This window comes from Tupaia chinensis, unplaced genomic scaffold (genome assembly GCF_000334495.1).
Source record: "Tupaia chinensis unplaced genomic scaffold, TupChi_1.0 Scaffold144642_1, whole genome shotgun sequence".
NCBI classification, from domain to species: Eukaryota; Metazoa; Chordata; class Mammalia; order Scandentia; family Tupaiidae; genus Tupaia; species Tupaia belangeri.
In genome coordinates this window covers 430,921-450,129 of record NW_006204503.1, presented here as the reverse complement: position 1 = coordinate 450,129, position 19,209 = coordinate 430,921, and the positions used below count along the sequence as shown (strand labels likewise).

General features: G+C 36.3%; 1 protein-coding gene across 2 annotated transcripts in view; it reads left to right on the top strand.

Moving 5' to 3' along the window:
* MED13 (mediator complex subunit 13) overlaps positions 1–18,988 on the top strand; it is a gene marked incomplete at its 5' end in the record, with an annotated part of 149,007 nt that extends 130,019 nt beyond the window's left edge. Inside the window, 7 exon segments of one of the 2 annotated variants that reach the window (XM_014583722.2) lie at positions 3,574–3,716; positions 5,094–5,252; positions 5,362–5,547; positions 8,586–8,734; positions 11,478–11,651; positions 14,770–14,870; positions 15,390–18,988. In XM_014583722.2, the coding sequence (XP_014439208.1) occupies positions 3,574–3,716; positions 5,094–5,252; positions 5,362–5,547; positions 8,586–8,734; positions 11,478–11,651; positions 14,770–14,870; positions 15,390–15,522 (1,045 nt within the window). 2 annotated transcript variants of the gene reach the window in all.
* Positions 18,989–19,209: the final 221 nt, after the last annotated feature.

The window sequence follows — 19,209 nt, the reverse complement described above, 5'->3', positions numbered from 1 at the left end:
GGAGAGATTTTCACTGTAGGGCGCGTGCGCTCGCCAGACAGACAGAGAGAGAGACATAGAGACAGAAAGCGAGAAATCACCCCCCAGGGTGGATGGTCACGCCGCAATCCCTTCTCCTCCATTCTCCTCTCGGGATCTTGGGCACGCACGCACACGCGCCCAGCGTGAGTTTTTTAAGCCACCGGGTCCGGGACACGAACCGCGGTCGACTACGTGGGAGTCCAGCGACATAGCCATTACGCTAACTGCTGGTTCCCGCCAATTGCATTTTGAATCCTGGACCTAGCAGCTTACTTTCTCACTTTCTATCTCTCTGTCTCTCTGTGGTGAGCACATTAAAATTAATAATAATTTTTAAATTAAATAATTATTTTTTAAAAGTGGAAATGAGGCAAATGATTTTTAAAAATGCAATGATGGGAGCTAGCAAATGGCACAGTGGTTAAGGTGCTGGACTCCCACATGGCTGACCATGATGTGAGTCCCGGATCTGGTAGCTAGCTCTCCTACTTTCTCTGTTTCTGTCTCTCTCTGTTGAGCACACGTGCCCTATGCCCTATTGCACATTAAAAAACAATAATAATTAATAAAATTAAGTAAACAAATCTTTTAAAAATGTTAAAAAACAATACAGTAATGGACCAGCAGGTGGCATAGTACTTAAGACATTGGACTCCTACATGGCTGAACATGTTTTAAGTCCCAGACCCATGATGAGAATCACGCCAGGCATGTGTGTGTGTATGCCCAAAATCCCAAGAGGAGAATGGAGGAGAAAGGATTGTGGTGTGGCCATCTCCCCTGGGGGTGTGACTCTCTGTCTGACTCTGTCTCTTTATGACAAAAATCTTAAAAAGAAAAGTAAAACATGCCAGGATTCATTTATGTGCAGGTGTGCCTAAACTCCCAAGAGGTGAATGGAGGAAAAGGGATTGGGGTGTGGCTATCACCTCTTGTAGGTGCTTTCTTTCCCTGTCTCTCTGTCTCTCTCTGTTGAGCAGTCTGTAGCAAAAAGGAAAAAGAAGAAGAGTAAGAAAAGCAATAAGAAATGCAGTGATGGTGTCAGAAACCTGGGTTCAAATTCCAACCTTGCTACTTACTAGTCATGTGATCTTAGGGAAAATGTCCTAACTTGCTGCACTACAGCTTACTTATCTTTAAAATGTAATGGACAGGGCCAGCAGGTGGCGAAGTGGTTAAGGTGCTGGACTCCCACATTACCAACCACAGTCCCAGACCCACCGTCTAGAAACTCTTACCAGCCATGTATGCATACCTAAAAATCCCAAGAACAGAATGGAGGAGAAGGGATTGAAGCCATGACCATCCTCTCTAGGGGGGCGATTTCTCACTTTCTCCCTCTCTGGCGAGTGCACATGTCCTATTGTCCTATAGCAAAAAAAAAAAAAAAAAAAAAAACCTTAAACAAAAAAACAATTTTTAAAAGGAAATATGGGGACTGGCAGGTGGTGTGGTGGTTAAGGGTGCTGGACTCCCACATGGTCACCATGGTTCAAGTCCCAGACCTGGCAGCTTGCATTCTCACTTTCTCTTTCTTTCTCACTCTGTCTCTCTCTGGTCAAATTAAAATAAATAAATAAATGGATAAATGAAGTTAAATAATTCTTTAAAAAAATATGAAGGGCAGTCATCTTTCTCTCAGGATTATGAGGCTTATCTGTAGTATTACATGTAAATTGGGAACGATGATTGTTATGTAAGTACTCTATGGTAGCTATTGTTGCTTAGCCACAGAGTGCTTCTGTTATGTACTTGCCTAATGATGGACATTTATGCAGAAAATATCCATTGATTTTTATTAGTTTGAGAAGTGTGGTAATTTGTTGGTCATTCTTCAAAAGTGTCGAGTGTGTATTGGCTTTATAAATAGCCTCTGGGCCAAATGTAGTCATTCCCATTTGTTTAAGTATTCCTTATGGGTTTTTTTTTTTTAAAGAATTATTTTATTTTACTTTATTCATTATTATTATCGTTATTATTTTCCAGTTTGATCAGAGAGAGACAGAGAGAGAGAGATAGGAAATAAGAAAGCAAGCCACCAGGTCCGAGACTTGAACCGTGGTCGGCCATGTGGGAGTCCAGTGCCTTTAACCACCATGCCATTTGCCAGGCCCCTTATGGGGTTTTTTGATGGCGACGCAACAGAGTAGAACTGTTGAAACAGAATGTTGATGGCCTATAAAACTTAAGTAATAGCCCTTTTATGAAATGTTTGCTGGTTGTGGAACCAACAGGTGGTGTGGTAATTAAAGCACTGAATTCCCACATGGCCAATCACAGTTCTAGTTTCAGAACCAGTAACTTGAAAATCACAACAAATAGGGGCTGGCAGGTAGCATGGTAGTTAAGGACTCTGGACTCCCACACTGCCACCATGGTTCGAGTCTCAGACATGGTGTCTTGCTTCCTCACTTTCTCTCTTTCTCTGTTCCTCTCTGGTCAACTTTAAATAAATAAGTAAGTTAAATAATTTTAAAAACAGAAAAAGGAAATTATAACAAATAGAGGGCCAGCAGGTGGTGGTGTGGTAGTGGTGTGGTGGTTAAGATGCTGGTTGACCTCAGTTCGAGTCTCAAGCCCGGTGGCTTGCTTTCTTACTTTCTCTTTCTTTTTCTATTTCTATCTAATTAAATTTAAAAATTGGGGCCAGCAGGTGGTGTGGTGGTTAAAAGCACTGGATTCCCACCTGGCTGACTATAATTCAAGTCGCAGACCTGGTCAAATTAAAAAATAATAGAATAAATGGAATTAAATAAATAATTCTCTTTTGTTGGGGCCAGCAGTTGGCATAATGGCTATGTCGATGGACTGCCATGTACTCGATTGCAGTTCAAGTCCCGGACCCCGTGGCTTAAACTCACGCAGGGCATGTGTACATGTGTGCCCAAGATCTCAAGAGAAGAATGGAGGAGAAGGGATTACGGCATGGCCATCCCCTCTGGGGGTGATTTATTGCTTTCTGTCTCTCTGTCTCTCTCTTTTTGGCGAGTGCACGTGCCCTATAGCAAAAACTTCTCCATAAATTAAGTAGGTAGGTAGGTAGATAGATAGCAGGGACCAGCCAGCCAGCTGGTGACGTGGTGGTTAAAGGTGTTGGACTCCCACATAGCTGGCTGTGAGTCCCAGACCTAGTGGCTTGCTTTCTCACTTTCCCTCTCTCTGATCAAACTGGAAGATAATAATAAATAAATAAAGTTTAAGATAAAATAATTAAAAAAATAAAATAACAAAATTTTTTTTATATATAAAAAGAAAATCACAACAAATAAATGTTTTCAAAAATAGTTTGATGATGAATTGAGGTTTCTGGTGAATTGAGCTGGTTCATGAACAAACATTTTTTTAAAAAGTTAATTATTTGTTGTAATATGTAGTTTAAAAATGTAAACTCGCATGCTGAACTTATGATTTTATGTATACCCATGCTTAACACTTGTGTAAATGTGTGTAGCGTTAAAACTAAAGAACCAGTTTTTCACTAATTAGAACTCTCTTGAAATGTCATTTGAATTTTAGAAATACTTATTAGTATCTTTTTATTCCACACAATAGGGCTCGTCGGAAAAAAGGTTCTGCCAGAAGATTTGGTCTACAGAAACTTTGGGAGTGGTGCTTAGGACTTGTTCAGATGAGTTCATTACCATGGAGAGTTGTAATTGGTCGTCTAGGAAGGATTGGTCATGGAGAATTGAAAGGTATAATTGTATTTTTGTTATTTAGTATTTAAATGCTGTTTAAATACTAAATTTAAACCAGCAGATGGCATAATGGTTATGTCACTGGACTCCCACATAGTTGACCGCAGTTTGGGTCCTGGACCTGACACCTTGAAAAACAAGCCAGGCGTAGGGACCAGCAGTTAGCATAATGGCTATGTCGCTGGACTCCCATGTAGTCAACTGCAGTTCGAGTCCCAGACCCGGTGGCTTAAACTCATGCTGGGTGCGTGTGTGTGCGTGCCCAAAATCCTGAGAGGAGAATAGAGGAAAAGGGATTGCGGTGTGGCCATCCCCCTGGGGGGTGATTTCTCACTTTCTGTCTCTCCCTTCTCTCTCTGTCTTTCTGGTGAGTAACATGCACCCTATGGCAAAAACCTCTCCAAAAGAAAAAAACATGCCAGGTGCATGTGCATTTGTGCCAAAATCTTGAGAGGAGAAGGGATTGCAGCATGGCCATCTTCCCTGGGGGATGATTTTTTTGCTTTCTATCTGTCTGTCTCTGTCTTTTCAGTGAGTACATATGCCCGATAGCAAAAATCTCTAACTCAAACATACATACATACATACATACATACATACATACATACATAGATGCATGCTTTTATGTTAATTCAGGCAGCAAAAATCTCTAACTCAAACATACATACATACATACATACATACATACATAGATGCATGCTTTTATGTTAATTCAGGCACTATTTGGATCATATCTAGGTATATGTATTGAGTAAAATGCAGAGGTTATCAGTAAAACTTTTGTCCTTAAATAGGAACCATGTATGTCTGGGTCACAAATTACTTAATTCAGATTTCAAGAGGGCCTTTTTCTATTTTTCCCCCTTTCTGTTTGTTATTCAGTTCATCTTCTCTTTAGCAGATACTGATTTAATGTGGCATAAAGTTGAGGGGCATAGAATATGTTAAGTAGTATTAGCAGATTTTTGACATGATGAGTCCTGTTTGAGAAATACACTAATTTTGGGAACCAGCAGTTAGCGTGATGGCTATGTCGCTGGACTCCCACGTAGTCAACCGTGGTTCGCATCCCAGACCCGGTGGCTTAAAACTCACGCCAGGCATGTGCGTGCATGCCCAAGATCCCGAGAGGAGAAGGGATTGCGGCATAACCATCCCCTCTGGGGGGTGATTTCTCGCTTTCTGTCTCTATGTCTCTCTCTGTCTGTCTGGCGAGCGCACGCGCCCTATAGCAAAAACCTCTCCAAAAAAAAAAAAAAAAAAAGAAATACACTAATTTTAAAATAATTAACAATTTATGTTTTCACTTTGGTTTCACAGGGTTTTAACAATGTTGCTATTTTTTTTTTTTTTTTTAACTGTTGATATCCACAGATTGGAGCTGTTTGCTAAGTCGTCGAAATTTGCAATCTCTAAGTAAAAGGCTCAAAGACATGTGTAGAATGTGTGGTATATCTGCTGCAGACTCTCCCAGTATTCTCAGTGCTTGCTTAGTAGCAATGGAACCCCAAGGCTCTTTCGTTATTATGCCAGGTTAGCTATCCTTACATTGTCTTGGATTTAATTCTACACATACTTAATTATCATGCAAAATTTTGCTCTTCATTTATTAAAAGAAAATAAATGTCTTTGTTTTCTTTAGATTCTGTGTCAACTGGTTCTGTATTTGGAAGGAGCACCACTCTAAACATGCAGACATCTCAGCTAAATACCCCACAGGATACATCATGTACTCATATACTTGTGTTCCCTACTTCTGCTTCTGTGCAAGTAGCTTCAGCTACTTATACCACTGAAAATTTGGATTTAGCTTTCAATCCCAACAATGGTAGGTGATTTGTTCCTAAAAAGTTTTTAAGTATTAACCATTTTGGTAGGCCGAATGATGGCCCTCAAAACATCCATGTCCTATCCCTGAAATCTGTGAATGTTACTTAATAGTACAAAGGAGGATTTTGCAGATGTGATTAAGTTAAGGATTTTGAGATGGAGAGATTATCCTGGATTATGCAGGAGGCCCTAAATGCTAACATGTATTCTTAATAAGAGGGAGGCAGAAGGTCTGACTATACACAGAAGAGGAGAAGGCCATATAATGGAAACAGGGAGACAAAGTTGGAGGGAGAAGATGCTGTGCCACTGACTTTGATGATGGAGGAAGGCGCCATGTAGTTCTAGACACTGGAAAAAGACAAGGAAACAGACTTTTTTTTAGAGCCTCTGGAGGGGGTGCAGTAGTCCTGTTGGCACATTGATTTTTGCCCATTGACCAGCACTTTGGCTCCCAGAACTATAAGAGAAAAACATGTGTTTTAAGCCAACAAGTTTACGGTACTTTGTTAAAACAGCCACAGGAAACTAATACAATTATTTTTATACCTTCCTGGTGTCAGAACTGATGATATGAATTACCCTATTACATACTTTTATGTATTTTGAAAGGCAATAATTAATTTTAAAACACTTGTACAGAGTTTTAAAAAAATTATTTATTTATTTAAATTTATTTGTAGTTATTATTTTTTTATTTTGACCAGAGAGAGAGAGGGAAAGTGAGAAAACAAGCCTCCAGGTCTGGAGCATGAACTGCGATTGGCCATGTGAGGTCCAACCCCTTAAACCACTGTGCCACCTGCCAGGCCCTGTACAGGTTTATGCTTGTGCTTTTGAAATAACCTCTATATACCTGTACAAATGTGGTTCATTTTATCTCTATCTTGATTCAGCAAAGTAATATAATAATTTATATAAACTGCCAGAGTAGAGATATAACTTTTTTAAGAATTTTATTGAACTTTATATTTATTTATATATTTTATTTTGACCAGAGAGAGACTGTGTGTGTGTGTGTGTGTGTGTGTGTGTGTGTGTGTGTGTGTGTGTGAGAGAGAGAGAGAGAGAAAGTGAAAAAGCAACCTGCCAGGTCCAGGACTCAAAGTATGGTTGGCCATGTGGGAATCCAGCACCCTTAACCATCACACCACTGCTGGCCCCAAGATAAAACTTTTTCTAGGTGAACTAATAGATTGCATTTTAGTAGAAAAGAAATGATAATCCCTTATTATTCAGGGCTAGTTTAGAAAATGTCACCTCTCCAAAATCACAAGTATAGATAGTAATTATTCTTTTTTTTAAAGAATTACTTATTTTGTTTGATTTGTTACTGTTATTTTAAATAATTAATTTTATTCATCATCATCATTATTTTAATTTGACCAGAGAGTAACAGAGACAGAGAGAGAGAAAGTGAGAAACCTGTAGCCACCAGGTCCAAGACTTGAACCACTGTTGGCCATGTGGGAATCCAGTGAACTTAACCACCATGCCACCTGTTGGCTCCTATTATAATTCTTTTTTTAAAATTTGACCAGAGCGAAAGAGAAAGGGAAAGTGAGAAAGCAAGCCAGTAGGTCCAGGACTTGAACAGCAGTTGACTGTATGGAAATCAAGCATATTAATCGCTGCGCCACCTGCTGGCCCTGTTAATTATTCTTTGTAGTGTGTTATATAATAACTTCAACATTTTTCTTGATTTAAAAAAAAATAGGGTATTAATTGTGAATAGTGCCATTTTAAACATTTTAACTTTTTGCATACCATGTCTGCTTTGTATTAGTTTTTTTTTTCTTTTTTTCTTTTTTTCTTTTTTTTAAAGATTTTTGCTATAGGGTATGTGTGCTCACTGAAGAAAGAGAGAAACAGAGAGAGGCCAAGTGAGAAATCATCTCACCAGGGGGATGACCACACTGCAGTCCCTTCTCTTCCAGTCTCCTCTAAAGATTTTGGGCATGTTTTTCCAGCTGCCTGGTTCGGGACTCAAATTGTGGAGTCAGCTATTTGGGTTCAGCTATTTGACCACCGTGCCATCTGCTGGCTCTGTATTATTGATAGTTTTCTGTTACTGCTGTAACAAATTACTGCATACTTAGTGGCTTAAAATAATATTCATGGTGGGACCAGCAGTTGGCATAATGGCTATGTTACTGGACTCCCATGTAGTCGACTGCAGTTCAAGTCCTGGACCTGGTGGCTTACACACTGGGCACAAGTGTGTGCTTACCCAAGATCCTGCGAGAAGAATGGAGGAGAAGGGATTGCAGTGTGGCCATCCCTCCTGGGGGGGTGATTTCTCACTTTCTGTCTCTCTGTCTTTCTCTTTCTGGCGAGTGTACATGCCCAAAGCAAAAACTTCTCCAAAAATAATAATCATAATCATGGATTATCTTGTAGTTTTGGAGATCAGTTTTCAAAACTAGTCTCACTGGGCTAAAGCCTTTACACTTCAGTGGCTTAAGATAATATTCATTTATTTTCTTGTTCTGGAAATCAGAGTCTAAAACTAATCTTTCTTAGCAAAATTCATTCCTATTGGAAACTTCAAGGGCGATTCTGTTTCCTTGTCTTTGCCAACTTCTAGAAGGTGTCTACCTTCCTTAACTCATGGCCCCTTCTAACTTGAATACCAGCAGCATAGTGTCATATCTCCTTCACTGACTCTAACCCTACTGCCTCCCTCTTATTAGGACCCCTGTGATTACATTGGACCCATCCGGATAATCCAGAATAATCTCCCCATCTCAAGATCCTTAGCTTGATCACATCTGCAAAGTCCTTTATGGTAACATATTCATAGATTCCTGGGATTAGGACGTGGACATCTTTGGGGGGGCCATTATTCAGACAACCACTTGCTTGTTGATGCATAATTATTTCTATGACTCTTAGCACAATACTTGGCACATGGTAAACACTTAGTAAAATGAACCCATTTGGTTAAAATTTATTCATTTATTTTAGCCTTTTTCTGTAAATGACCATGGGATATGGAAAATGGATTATTTAGTTTATTTTCTTTCTCCTGTATAGATGGAGCAGACGGAATGGGTATCTTTGATTTGCTAGATACAGGAGATGATCTTGACCCTGATATCATTAGTATCCTTCCTGCATCTCCAACTGGGTCTCCTGTACATTCTCCAGGATCTCATTACCCCCATGGAGGTGATGTTGGCAAGGTAATTCCATTTCAAAAGTTCAGTTCTAAATGTCATTCATTAACTTAGTAATGAATTAATATATGAAATAAAACGCTTTTTTCCTTAGAAATTAGCAAGAGGTTTAACATAACAGTACAGTAGTCTCCTGTTTTCTGTGGTTTCTGTTTCTACATCTGAATTACATGCGTTCTAAAGTCAGCCATGGTCCAGAAATAGGTTAGTAGTAGTACAGTAAGATATTTTAAGTCAGGACTTTACTTATGTCATGACTGTCCTGAATTGTACAATCTTAAAAGGATCTCTATGGCTCTGTCTTTCCTTAATCATCCTCTAGACTACTTGGCACATGAGTTCCCCTTTTGTAGTTTTTGTGCCACCTCACCATAGCTTCTAGTATAGAGTTGCAGTAGAGAACTGGTTTATGGCTGTAAGAGTTAACCTTCATATTAGGGCTGTGGCAAGGAATGCGGTAGAAATACTAATTTTTTCATAAGAACAGATGAACACTGACCACCCACTCCCCCTTTTTATTTTTTAGCAGTTATGAAAGCAGGCTATCTTATTCTTCTGTTTGAAGTAAAAACTGATTGGGCTTCTTTACTTGAATGAAATTATATATACTGTTAATTAATTTTATTCTTGCATATGATTAGAATCTACCTCTTTTTTAAGAGTTTGTTGCTGTTGTTGTGATTTTTGCTATAGGGCATGTGCACTTGCTGGAGAGACATAAAAAGATGGAGAAAGAGAAATCACCCCCCACTGCCACCCAGAGGGCCTGGCTGTACCATAATCCTTTCTCCTCATTTCTCCTCTCAGGATTTTAGGCACACATACACATACACGCCCAGAGTGAGTTTGAAGCCACCAGGTCTGGGACTCAAAACTCAGTCATAGAATCTACCTTTTAATTACTTTTTAAAATTTATTTATTGTTAGAGCTTATGTGTGCTCATCAGAGGTGGGGGGAGGAAAGATGGCAGAGCACTTCCCAGTAGAGTATGGTAATACCACAATCCTTTTTTCTCTCTTTCTCCCTCCTGTCAGGATTTGGGGTATGCACACACCTGTTTATGGCATTTTGATTGCTAGGGCTAGGATTTGAATTGCAGTTGACCATGTGTGTTCCCACTTTCTATGCACAGTGCTTATCCTATCCCAAAGAGATGACCCCTACCTTTTAAAGTAGAGAATCTACTAGATCTACTAGATCTTAGTCTAGTCTTGCTTTACATCTGTTCTTCCTTTATTTTTAACTGCAAAGAAAGGAGATTATTACAAATACATACACAAGGAGAAGATAATCCCACCACCTTAATAAAATTTTTACTTTTAGCAAATTAGCTTTCTTTCACATATATTTTAAGATATATTTAGTTTTTAATATTGCCTTATTGCTTATATCATAATTTATTAATATTACCCAAATGTTAGATATTTGAATGCTTTTGTTACAGAAAATGATGTAATGAACATGTTTATGCATATTATTTTTCTGTTATCTATTGACTTAAAATAAGTAACCAAGATGTGTCTGCCGGTGGCGTGGTGTTCAGAGGTGCTGGATTCCCAAATGGTGAACCATGGTTCAAGTCCCGAACTTGTCGGCTTGTTTTCTCCCTTTCCTTTTCACTCTGTCTGTCTCTCTCTGGTCAAATTAAAAAATAATAATAACAAATAGAATTAAATAAATAATTTTAAAAGATAAAGTAACCAAGAAATATATTGACTAATCCCAAGGATGTGAACATCACTTAGTAGTTATTCCTTTGTGTTGCCATAATGCTTTCCAAAAAACTATTCTTACTGCATTTTGTAGACAGCTCTAGATGAACAAAACAAAACTGAATCTGCCTTTTGATTTGGAGTATGGCTGTCAGGAATTAATTAAGGGAATATTAGGAAATAAATTAGAAGTTTCATTGGACATTTCTTTCTTACTCAGCCATGAATTTGCAAATATACATTATACACTCCCCTTGGGCATGGCAGAATAATCCAAACACTTTATTTATTTATTTTTAAAGATTTTTGCCATATTGCAATCGCTTCTCCTTTATTCTCCTCTCAGTATTTTGGGCATGCATGCACATATACCTGGTGTGATTTTTCAAGCTGCTAGGTCTGGCACTCAAACTATGGTCAGCTGTGTGGGAATCGAGCTCCTTAACTAAGACACCACCTGCTGGCCCCTCTTAAACTCTTTTTTTTTTTTTTTTTTTTAAGTTTTTGTCATTAGGTATATATGTTCACCAGGCAGAGAGAGGGAAAGTCAGAAGTTGTTCCCCATAGGGGGTGGCTTCACCACAATCCTTTTTCCTCCAGTCTCTTGGGATATTAGTTTCACACACACCCAGTGTGATTTTCAAACTCCCAGATCTGGGACTCGAACTGTGGTTGGCCATGTTTGGAGTCCAACGCCTCAACCACCAGCCACCTGCTGGTCCTTAAACTAATTTTTAAATACTTTTGGGTCTTTGGAAAAGTCATGATGTGTTTTTCTATACTTTTTTATGCAAAAAATGCATCATGACTTTAACGATGACCCAATATTACTAATTAAGATACTCTGCCAAGTATATATAGCAATTGATATTTTCTATATCTTAATTTTTTATAAATTGGTGCTATAAGATAATGAGAGTGATTTCTTTAAGTATATGGCAAAAAAAAACTTTAAAAATATTTTTTATATCTAGTGTATAGATATATTAAGTGAACTAATATACTTACAATTTTTTTTTTTTTTTTTTTTTTTAAGGGTCAGGGTACTGATCGGCTGCTTTCAACAGAATCTCATGATGAAGTAACAAATATTCTTCAGCAACCGTTGGCCCTTGGTTACTTCGTATCAACTGCCAAAGCGGGTCCATTACCTGACTGGTTCTGGTCAGCATGTCCTCAAGCACAATATCAGTGTCCTCTTTTTCTTAAGGTATTGCCATTCTCTTTGTTTCTAAATAATGCTAATTAAAGGCTTAAGTTCTCAGAAATATGGAAGTGGGTTTTGAAGTTTTGCAATTTGTCTGTATTCTTAAATGCCACATTAACTTTCTAGACAGTACCACAAAGCGAATTATCTCATTGTAAAACAATTCTAATTTTAAAATTTATATTAAGTTTGAGCTTTAATTATTCTTAAGTCAAACTCCCAAGACCCTTGCTGTTAGTGTTTTCAGATGCAACATATGGAAGTTTCCAGCTAACAGAAATGTTATATTACCTCTAGTCTAACTTTCTCATTCTTTGGGTCAACATATTAAGTTCAGAAAGGCTCACCTGTCCAAAGTCATAAATTAAAGATTCAGATAAAATCATGAATCTCTCTGAATTATATCATACTACATTGTCATTATCCTGTGTTATTTAGGGGTTAAAAAGATTCACAATCTTTATAATAATACTTGATATTTAGGTTCATTTACTACCTCATTTAAAAAGTTGTCCAGCTTTGTGTAAATTGGTGTGTTAAATTGAGTGGTTTTTAAGTACTGAGATTCTCAGATACACAGTGGATTTATTTTATTAAAAAAAAAAAATCATTAATGGGACCAGTAGATGATATAATGGTTATATTACTGGACCCCCACGTAGTCAACCTCAGTTCGATTCCTGGACCTGGCGGATTTAAACACACTAGGCACGTGTACATAGGTGCCCAAAATCCCGAGAGGAAAATGGAGGAGAAGGGATTATGCTGTGGCTATTATCCAGGGGGGGGTGATTCCTCACTTTTTGTCTCTCTGGCATTACACACACACCTTAGAGCAAAAATCTCTCAAAAAAAATTTTTTTTTAATTAGTAAAGGTATGTTACTGAAGTTCAGATAAATCATAAAATGATAAAATGAAATGTAAAAGCCTATACAGAGTTTATTACTGCTGCTACTACTGTTCCAAAATAAAAAATTTAGATCTGACCTATTCATTCTTATGTAAACCTATCGGAAATTACTGTTTTTTATTGCATAGGTTGTGCTAATTTAAATTCTCACTAATGATTTTACCTGTAGGATAAAAGTTGGATAGTGTGGTTTAGTTTCTTTAATGGACATTGAACCAATAGGTTTTTTCCTATCTTTTAAGCCTGCTTATATTAAATCTTGATAGCCTTGGACCACATCCCTTTGAGTCAGTGACATTTGAGATTGACCATAGACTTACACAGCATATTCATAAAGAATGCAACAGCTAGCAATCTAATTAATGAGATAATACATTTTTCTCACCCATGTTAATAATTTGTTTTATCATAAGGCTTTTTCCCCCTTCCAATAGATGTTCAATGGTCTATATAGATCTCATGACAAGAACAAGTATTCTCAAACTTTTTTTTTTCCAGAATAGTAGTCCTTGGAGTCTCCACAAAACAAATGCTTCTTTGGTCCTTTGGAAGTACCGCACATAATATCTGCCTCCTTTGTAGCCACACAATACATGTATGAAAATTAAGGGCTCTGGGGACCAGCAGGTGGCATGGTGGTTAAAGTGCTGGACTCCCACATGGCTGACCATGGTTTGAGTCCCAGACCTGGCGGCTTGCTTTCTTCCTTTCCCTCTCTCACTCTCTCTGTGTCTCTCTCTGGTCAAATTAAAATGAATGAATGAATAAAAATAAATAAAACGATTTAAAAAAAAAAAAGAAAATTAAGGGCTCTGAAAAACTGTGGTAAATTACATTTTTTTACCAGGCATTTCCCAAACTATTTATTAATACACAAGAAAAGGATTGTATAACACCTATTAATAATTCATGACCTTAGTGTTTCAGGGCACATTTTTTAGGAAACACTACTTAACAAAAAGTCCAAGGGACTATCCAGATTCTTTTCTACTCGATATTTATTTGCAGAGAGGATAGTGTAAAGTGGGCATTCACCCTCAGATACAGTGTAACAAGATTAGGACTTCTGGTTCTGAATTACCAGGTAAGGCATAACTTACCATAATTTTGTTCACCTTTTTTTTTCCATGCATCTCATTTTAGTTCTATACCATAGGCAATAAAATCATCTGATATGTTCCTTTGTTTGAAAAAATAGTGGGTTGTTACCTATATGGTTAAAAATCTTTTGATCATAGGAATTAGAGCACTGGCACTAATTACATTCATTTCATTTGTAATGATCTACCATGTGAGACTTTTGTTTATAACTCATAAACCAAGAGTATACAATTAAAACATACATAACTTTGGTTATATTCCTAATTAAGATTTTATTCATGTATTACAGTTGTAGAAGAGAGCACCTAAATATAAAATGGTACCATTTGCAGTGTACAGAATGAGATCTACCAAGAATTACTGCAGTGAACACTGCTACTCTCATGTCATACCTGTTTAACACTTACATTGGGTCGTTGGGAAAGTCATGATATATTTTCTTTGTTTTTCTCTGCAAAAATGTGTCATGACTTTTCTAATGACCCAATATATTGACTTATAAAATGATTTAGTTCATTGAAACGTGAAGACTAGCACAATCCTAATGAGTGTGTATCAGTTGTTACTAATCCTGTTATGAAACCGAGTGAGTAAAGACAGCATCTGTGCATTGAATTATTTAGTGTTCACAATTCAACCAAAGGTGACTTTATTTAAGGTGAAATATTTACATATGCTTACTCCTTTTTTTTTTTTCAGTGCTAGACTTAGGTGTGTCTGCATAATCTTAAATTCTGTGTAACCTAGGGATAGACTGTACTCAGATTTATCAGTTTAGTGCTTTCTTAAACATTTACTTGATATATCTAGGCAAAGGAGACTTAGAAATAATTAGAAATCCTTTTTTTAGGATTATTAAGTTACTTCAAAAACAATAAAACTAAAGAAAAGGAAGCAGGAAGATTCAGTTTAAGTTTTGCACTTAAAAATTACTTCTGTGATGAATTGAGTAAGCAAGGAGAACAGCATACTTATAGTAACTCCAACTCATAACATAGGACTAAAATACATTTCATCAAAGAAGATACATTGAGAGAATAAGGTATAACTAAATAACAGATTTGGGTTTTTTTCCATTTAACTAACTGATTACCTGTTACCTTTTTAGGCCTCTTTGCACCTCCACGTGCCTTCAGTGCAATCTGACGAGCTGCTTCACAGTAAACACTCCCACCCACTTGACTCAAATCAGACTTCAGATGTCCTCAGGTACAGCTCTTTGTACCCTAAGGGTTCTCCATTGCAACTTTAAAAAAATGTAATGTTGATCTTTATATATTTTTCTCATTTTTGGCAATTTATAGTTGAGTACCCTTGGATCTCTAGATAAATTGTGCAATTCAGAATGAATGCTTTACTAACATGAGTAATTGGCTTTTTAAGATAAATTTTATTAAAATTAGTGATCATTCTCCCCAAGGACTCTTCTGTACCCTGTACTCTTTTGTAAGATGACTTTGAATAAGAAGCCCTTATCAAAAATTGCTTCCATGATCTATAGGGAAAATAAGTACATGACTGGCCAGCAGGTGGCGTGGTGGTTAAGGGCACTTGACTTCCATATAGTTGACTGTGATTTGAGCCTAGGACCTGGCGACTCACCTTTTTTCTCTCTCTCTCTCTTTCACTTGCTTGCTTTGTCCTCTCTGGTCAAATTAACAATGAATAAATAATAAAAATTAAAAGTTTAAAAAAATAAATACTTGACTTAGTTTATTTGCTTTTCAGGTTTGTTTTGGAACAGTACAATGCACTCTCCTGGCTAACCTGTGACCCTGCAATCCAGGATAGACGCTCATGTCTCCCAATTCATTTTGTGGTGCTGAATCAGTTATATAACTTTATCATGAATATGCTGTGATCTTCATTTGATGGAACTGTGCAAGAAGAGAATGAGGAAAAAGAATATTTCACTGCAGAATTAAGTTACAATTATCTTCTCAGTGAAAGTCATTTGTGATGGGGTCTAATTCTTATTACTTCAACAAATATTGTTTTGACTTGGGGGAGGGGCTATAACTCTACTATTTTTCATTGACTATACTGAACTCTTTAAGATGATGACTGATCGTACAAAGCGTATTATAACATTTTCGTAGCAAAAATTAACCTTTTTTTCCAGTCACAGTATTTGTGAAAAGTAATGAGCCATAGTACCCAGTCATGTAAAATGAATATTAAAAGCATGGAGAGGAAACATGAGGAAAAGTGAATTTCAACATATGGCTTCAGAACATCAAGATGTTCTTGTATTGGATAATAGTATCTAGTATTCAAAAATGCCTGCATCTCTTATTTATTGTAAGTTTTTAAATGTATAAATTGTCTTATATTTCTTAACCTCTTTTATAAAAATTTTCCTAGAAGGTTTATACTGCCTTCTTGCTTTAAAGCAATTGGTCTAAAATATATGTAATCGTCTTAATTAAAAAGTTGCTGTAGGGTTGCTTTTAGAGTATTATTTTTTTGTAAGGGGGTGGGTGGGACAGTAAATTTGTATTGTCTCGATGTACAGTTTAATGGGGATAGAGGGGAAATAATGTCCATACCATTGTGTGTGGAGGATTTACAGCTAAGCTGTAGTTGCAGAGTACATGTACAGTAATGAAGTTCACTGTGTTTATAAATTGAAAAGGTACCGGGTCTTACAGCATTTTATATATCACATCTTTACAGAATAACATGATGGCAATATACAAGTGATATTGTTAGGTGGTTTAACATAGAATAAAATGAGAATTCTTCAGTTATATTTTGTACTATGGTTTAGGGCTATGACTAATATTTCAGGCCATTTCCAGTGAAAGAAGCTTAGTTTTACAGGAAAACATTTGCTACTGAATGCTTAAACTAATTTTGGTGTTTAATGTTACATGCTTAAATTTTTTTTTTTTTTCAGTTTTAACAGTGGCACATTTAGGCATGGGAATATTACTATGAAGTTTATCTTCAGGATCTGCTATAAGGTTGAAATTTAGCCCAGCTCTAGGCATCTTACAAATTATTTTAAGAGCAGTCATTCTTGTTTGATTTTTTTTTTTTTTTAAATTAAAGATTGGGAATATGTGAGAGTATGCATATGTATGAGTGAGTGTGTGCAATCAAACTGTGGTGTAAATAGATTCTCAGTGAATTCTGGTATTCAGACTCTATTCCACTAGTGAAAAAACCATTTCCTAAACTTGTTTCTTTTTGCCTTTTTATTTATTTAATTTTCTTGGTTTGGAGATGGCAGTCCCAAACACCAGAGTCTGTACTTCTCTATAACACAGCTCATATTAAGGTAGGGCATATGCCAAGGAGGTTCTCACCTCCCTAAAGAAGGGACTTGAATTTTAGGGACTTTAATTCACCCCTTCCTTCAGTACAACTTTCCCTCTTGTTTGCACATGCCAAGATAACTGCTTTTATTGCAGGCTTTTCTTCCCTTGAAATAATCCTTTCTACAGTGCTGCTCACAAGAGAGCCCAAGTTAGCCTCCTGTCTGCATTGCTGACTTGAATTCACAGTCACCAGATCTACCTATCTTTCTTGGAAGCAGTCTAGTAAAATTCCTATTTGTATGTTCTCTAATTATCTGTAACGGAAAAATTAATTATATTTACAAAACTCTTAATTCATTTTTAACTGAAATTTGTTTTGTAAATATTATGTGCTTAACATAAATATCACTTTCTTATGAACAATATAGCTTCCTCAAATTATGTATATAAAAACATTAGCCGGTCTTGTTTTTTCTACAATTGGTGACATAAGTTTTCAGTTATTCAAAAGTACAATGCAATCCCAATGGTCAGCATATTTTGATAATATATTTAAGATCACATCTTTGCCTATGTTTTTAAATTGCGCTAACACACCACAGATTAGGTTGGCATGTTTTGTTCTGTATTTTAAAAAAGGAAAAAAAAAAAACTTGTCTGAGATTTGAAGGAAAAGACACTTATTTGGAATTTCTATAAAAAGAGTATTTTTTTTAATATACATAGCTCAATAGTGACTTTTAAAAACAAAAGTTATATTCTCAGTTGTTTAAAATCATTAACTTATGGTAACCACACCTCAGTTTGAAAATAGGTTTTAAACAAATTATTCTCTGACAGTTTGTTTTATATGGAGCCATAAGGACAGTGTACAATTTTTTTTTTATCTGGGAATCAGGGAATAGTTCCCAAATATACAGGATTTACCAGTAATACTCTTTTCCTTCACTTCCTATATCGGTTCACACTCAAACAGGAAGTTACTAAATAGCCATTAGCAGAGGTCAATAGACTTATTTTGGGGAAAAAAAAGGTAAACCTTTTGTGCAGGATAATGAATCTGACCTACTAATGTACTGTCACAGACAAATGTGGGTAGTTTCGTTTTATTTAAATAGGTAAGCAAAATATTATACTTTATACCAGTGGATTACCAACACCTTGGCTTCTTTGTTACAGTGCTAATGTCTTGTTTTTGTGCAGTTATTCATTATGAAGCAAAGTGAAAGTTCAGTATTTTGGCATTTAAAAAGATTTGTTATATAATGTCTGCTTTCAGCCAGTGAGAAACATCTTAGCCATACCTTTCTTATGCAAGCCATTGAGTTGTCAGGACTGTGAATTAACACTGTATGAATAAATTTCTGTACACCTTATTGTTTGGCCAGAAGGCCACCAAGTGTACTTATATGTAATCCTTAAATTTTAAAGTAGCTGTAATTTTTAAATATTTCTAAACTTTTCTTAAACCACTAAAATTAAGCTCTTACTACTTAGTCAACTATCCTCAGCTGTATTCGTACTCAATTGTCAGTATGGCACAGATTACTGTATTAAAATATTCTCCTTTCGTCTTCATATTTACCTTCTGAGGTAATTTTTTAACTTAATGTGTTACTACAAAAGTTTGCAGATGTTTAATCAAGCACTATGTTAATACTGTAATATCAAAATACTATGTTGCATTATTTAAAATGTTCAAATTGAATAGATTAAAAGGAAGTTTTTAAATGCTATTGCATCATATAATTTGCTACTCATCCACTATGGCATTGCATATCAGTCTATTAATACATTTAATGTTGCATGAGTGATCTTTTGGTCTGGGTTTCCTCTTAAGATTTTAGTTTGTCTAAATTAAGGAAGAATGTTTTTAATATACATTTTTATTTTATTCCACTACCCCCCAAAAAATCAGCTGGAAATCTTAACCTTTTGGTTTTTCTTGATGTTTTAATGGGCCCAGGACTGTGGTTTTAATTTTTATATGTGTATTTTCTTTTTTTGTGGAGTATAAATTTAAAAACTGGATTTGGGACCCAAAATACTCCTCAGGTTGGTGTATTCATGAAGTTTTAAAATAGCTTTAGTTTTCAAAGTAAACTGGATCTGTGGACCTTAAAGTTACTGAGTTTAAACTACAAATTGTAACGTCATTACTGGACATGTCAGCTTCCACCCTCTCAAAATAGCTTGGTCACTTTACGAAGGGGCGTTTTAAAGTTGTTGTTTAGCAGTGACATTTAATATGGTCCAATTGCTTTTCTTTTTAACGTGACAAAAAA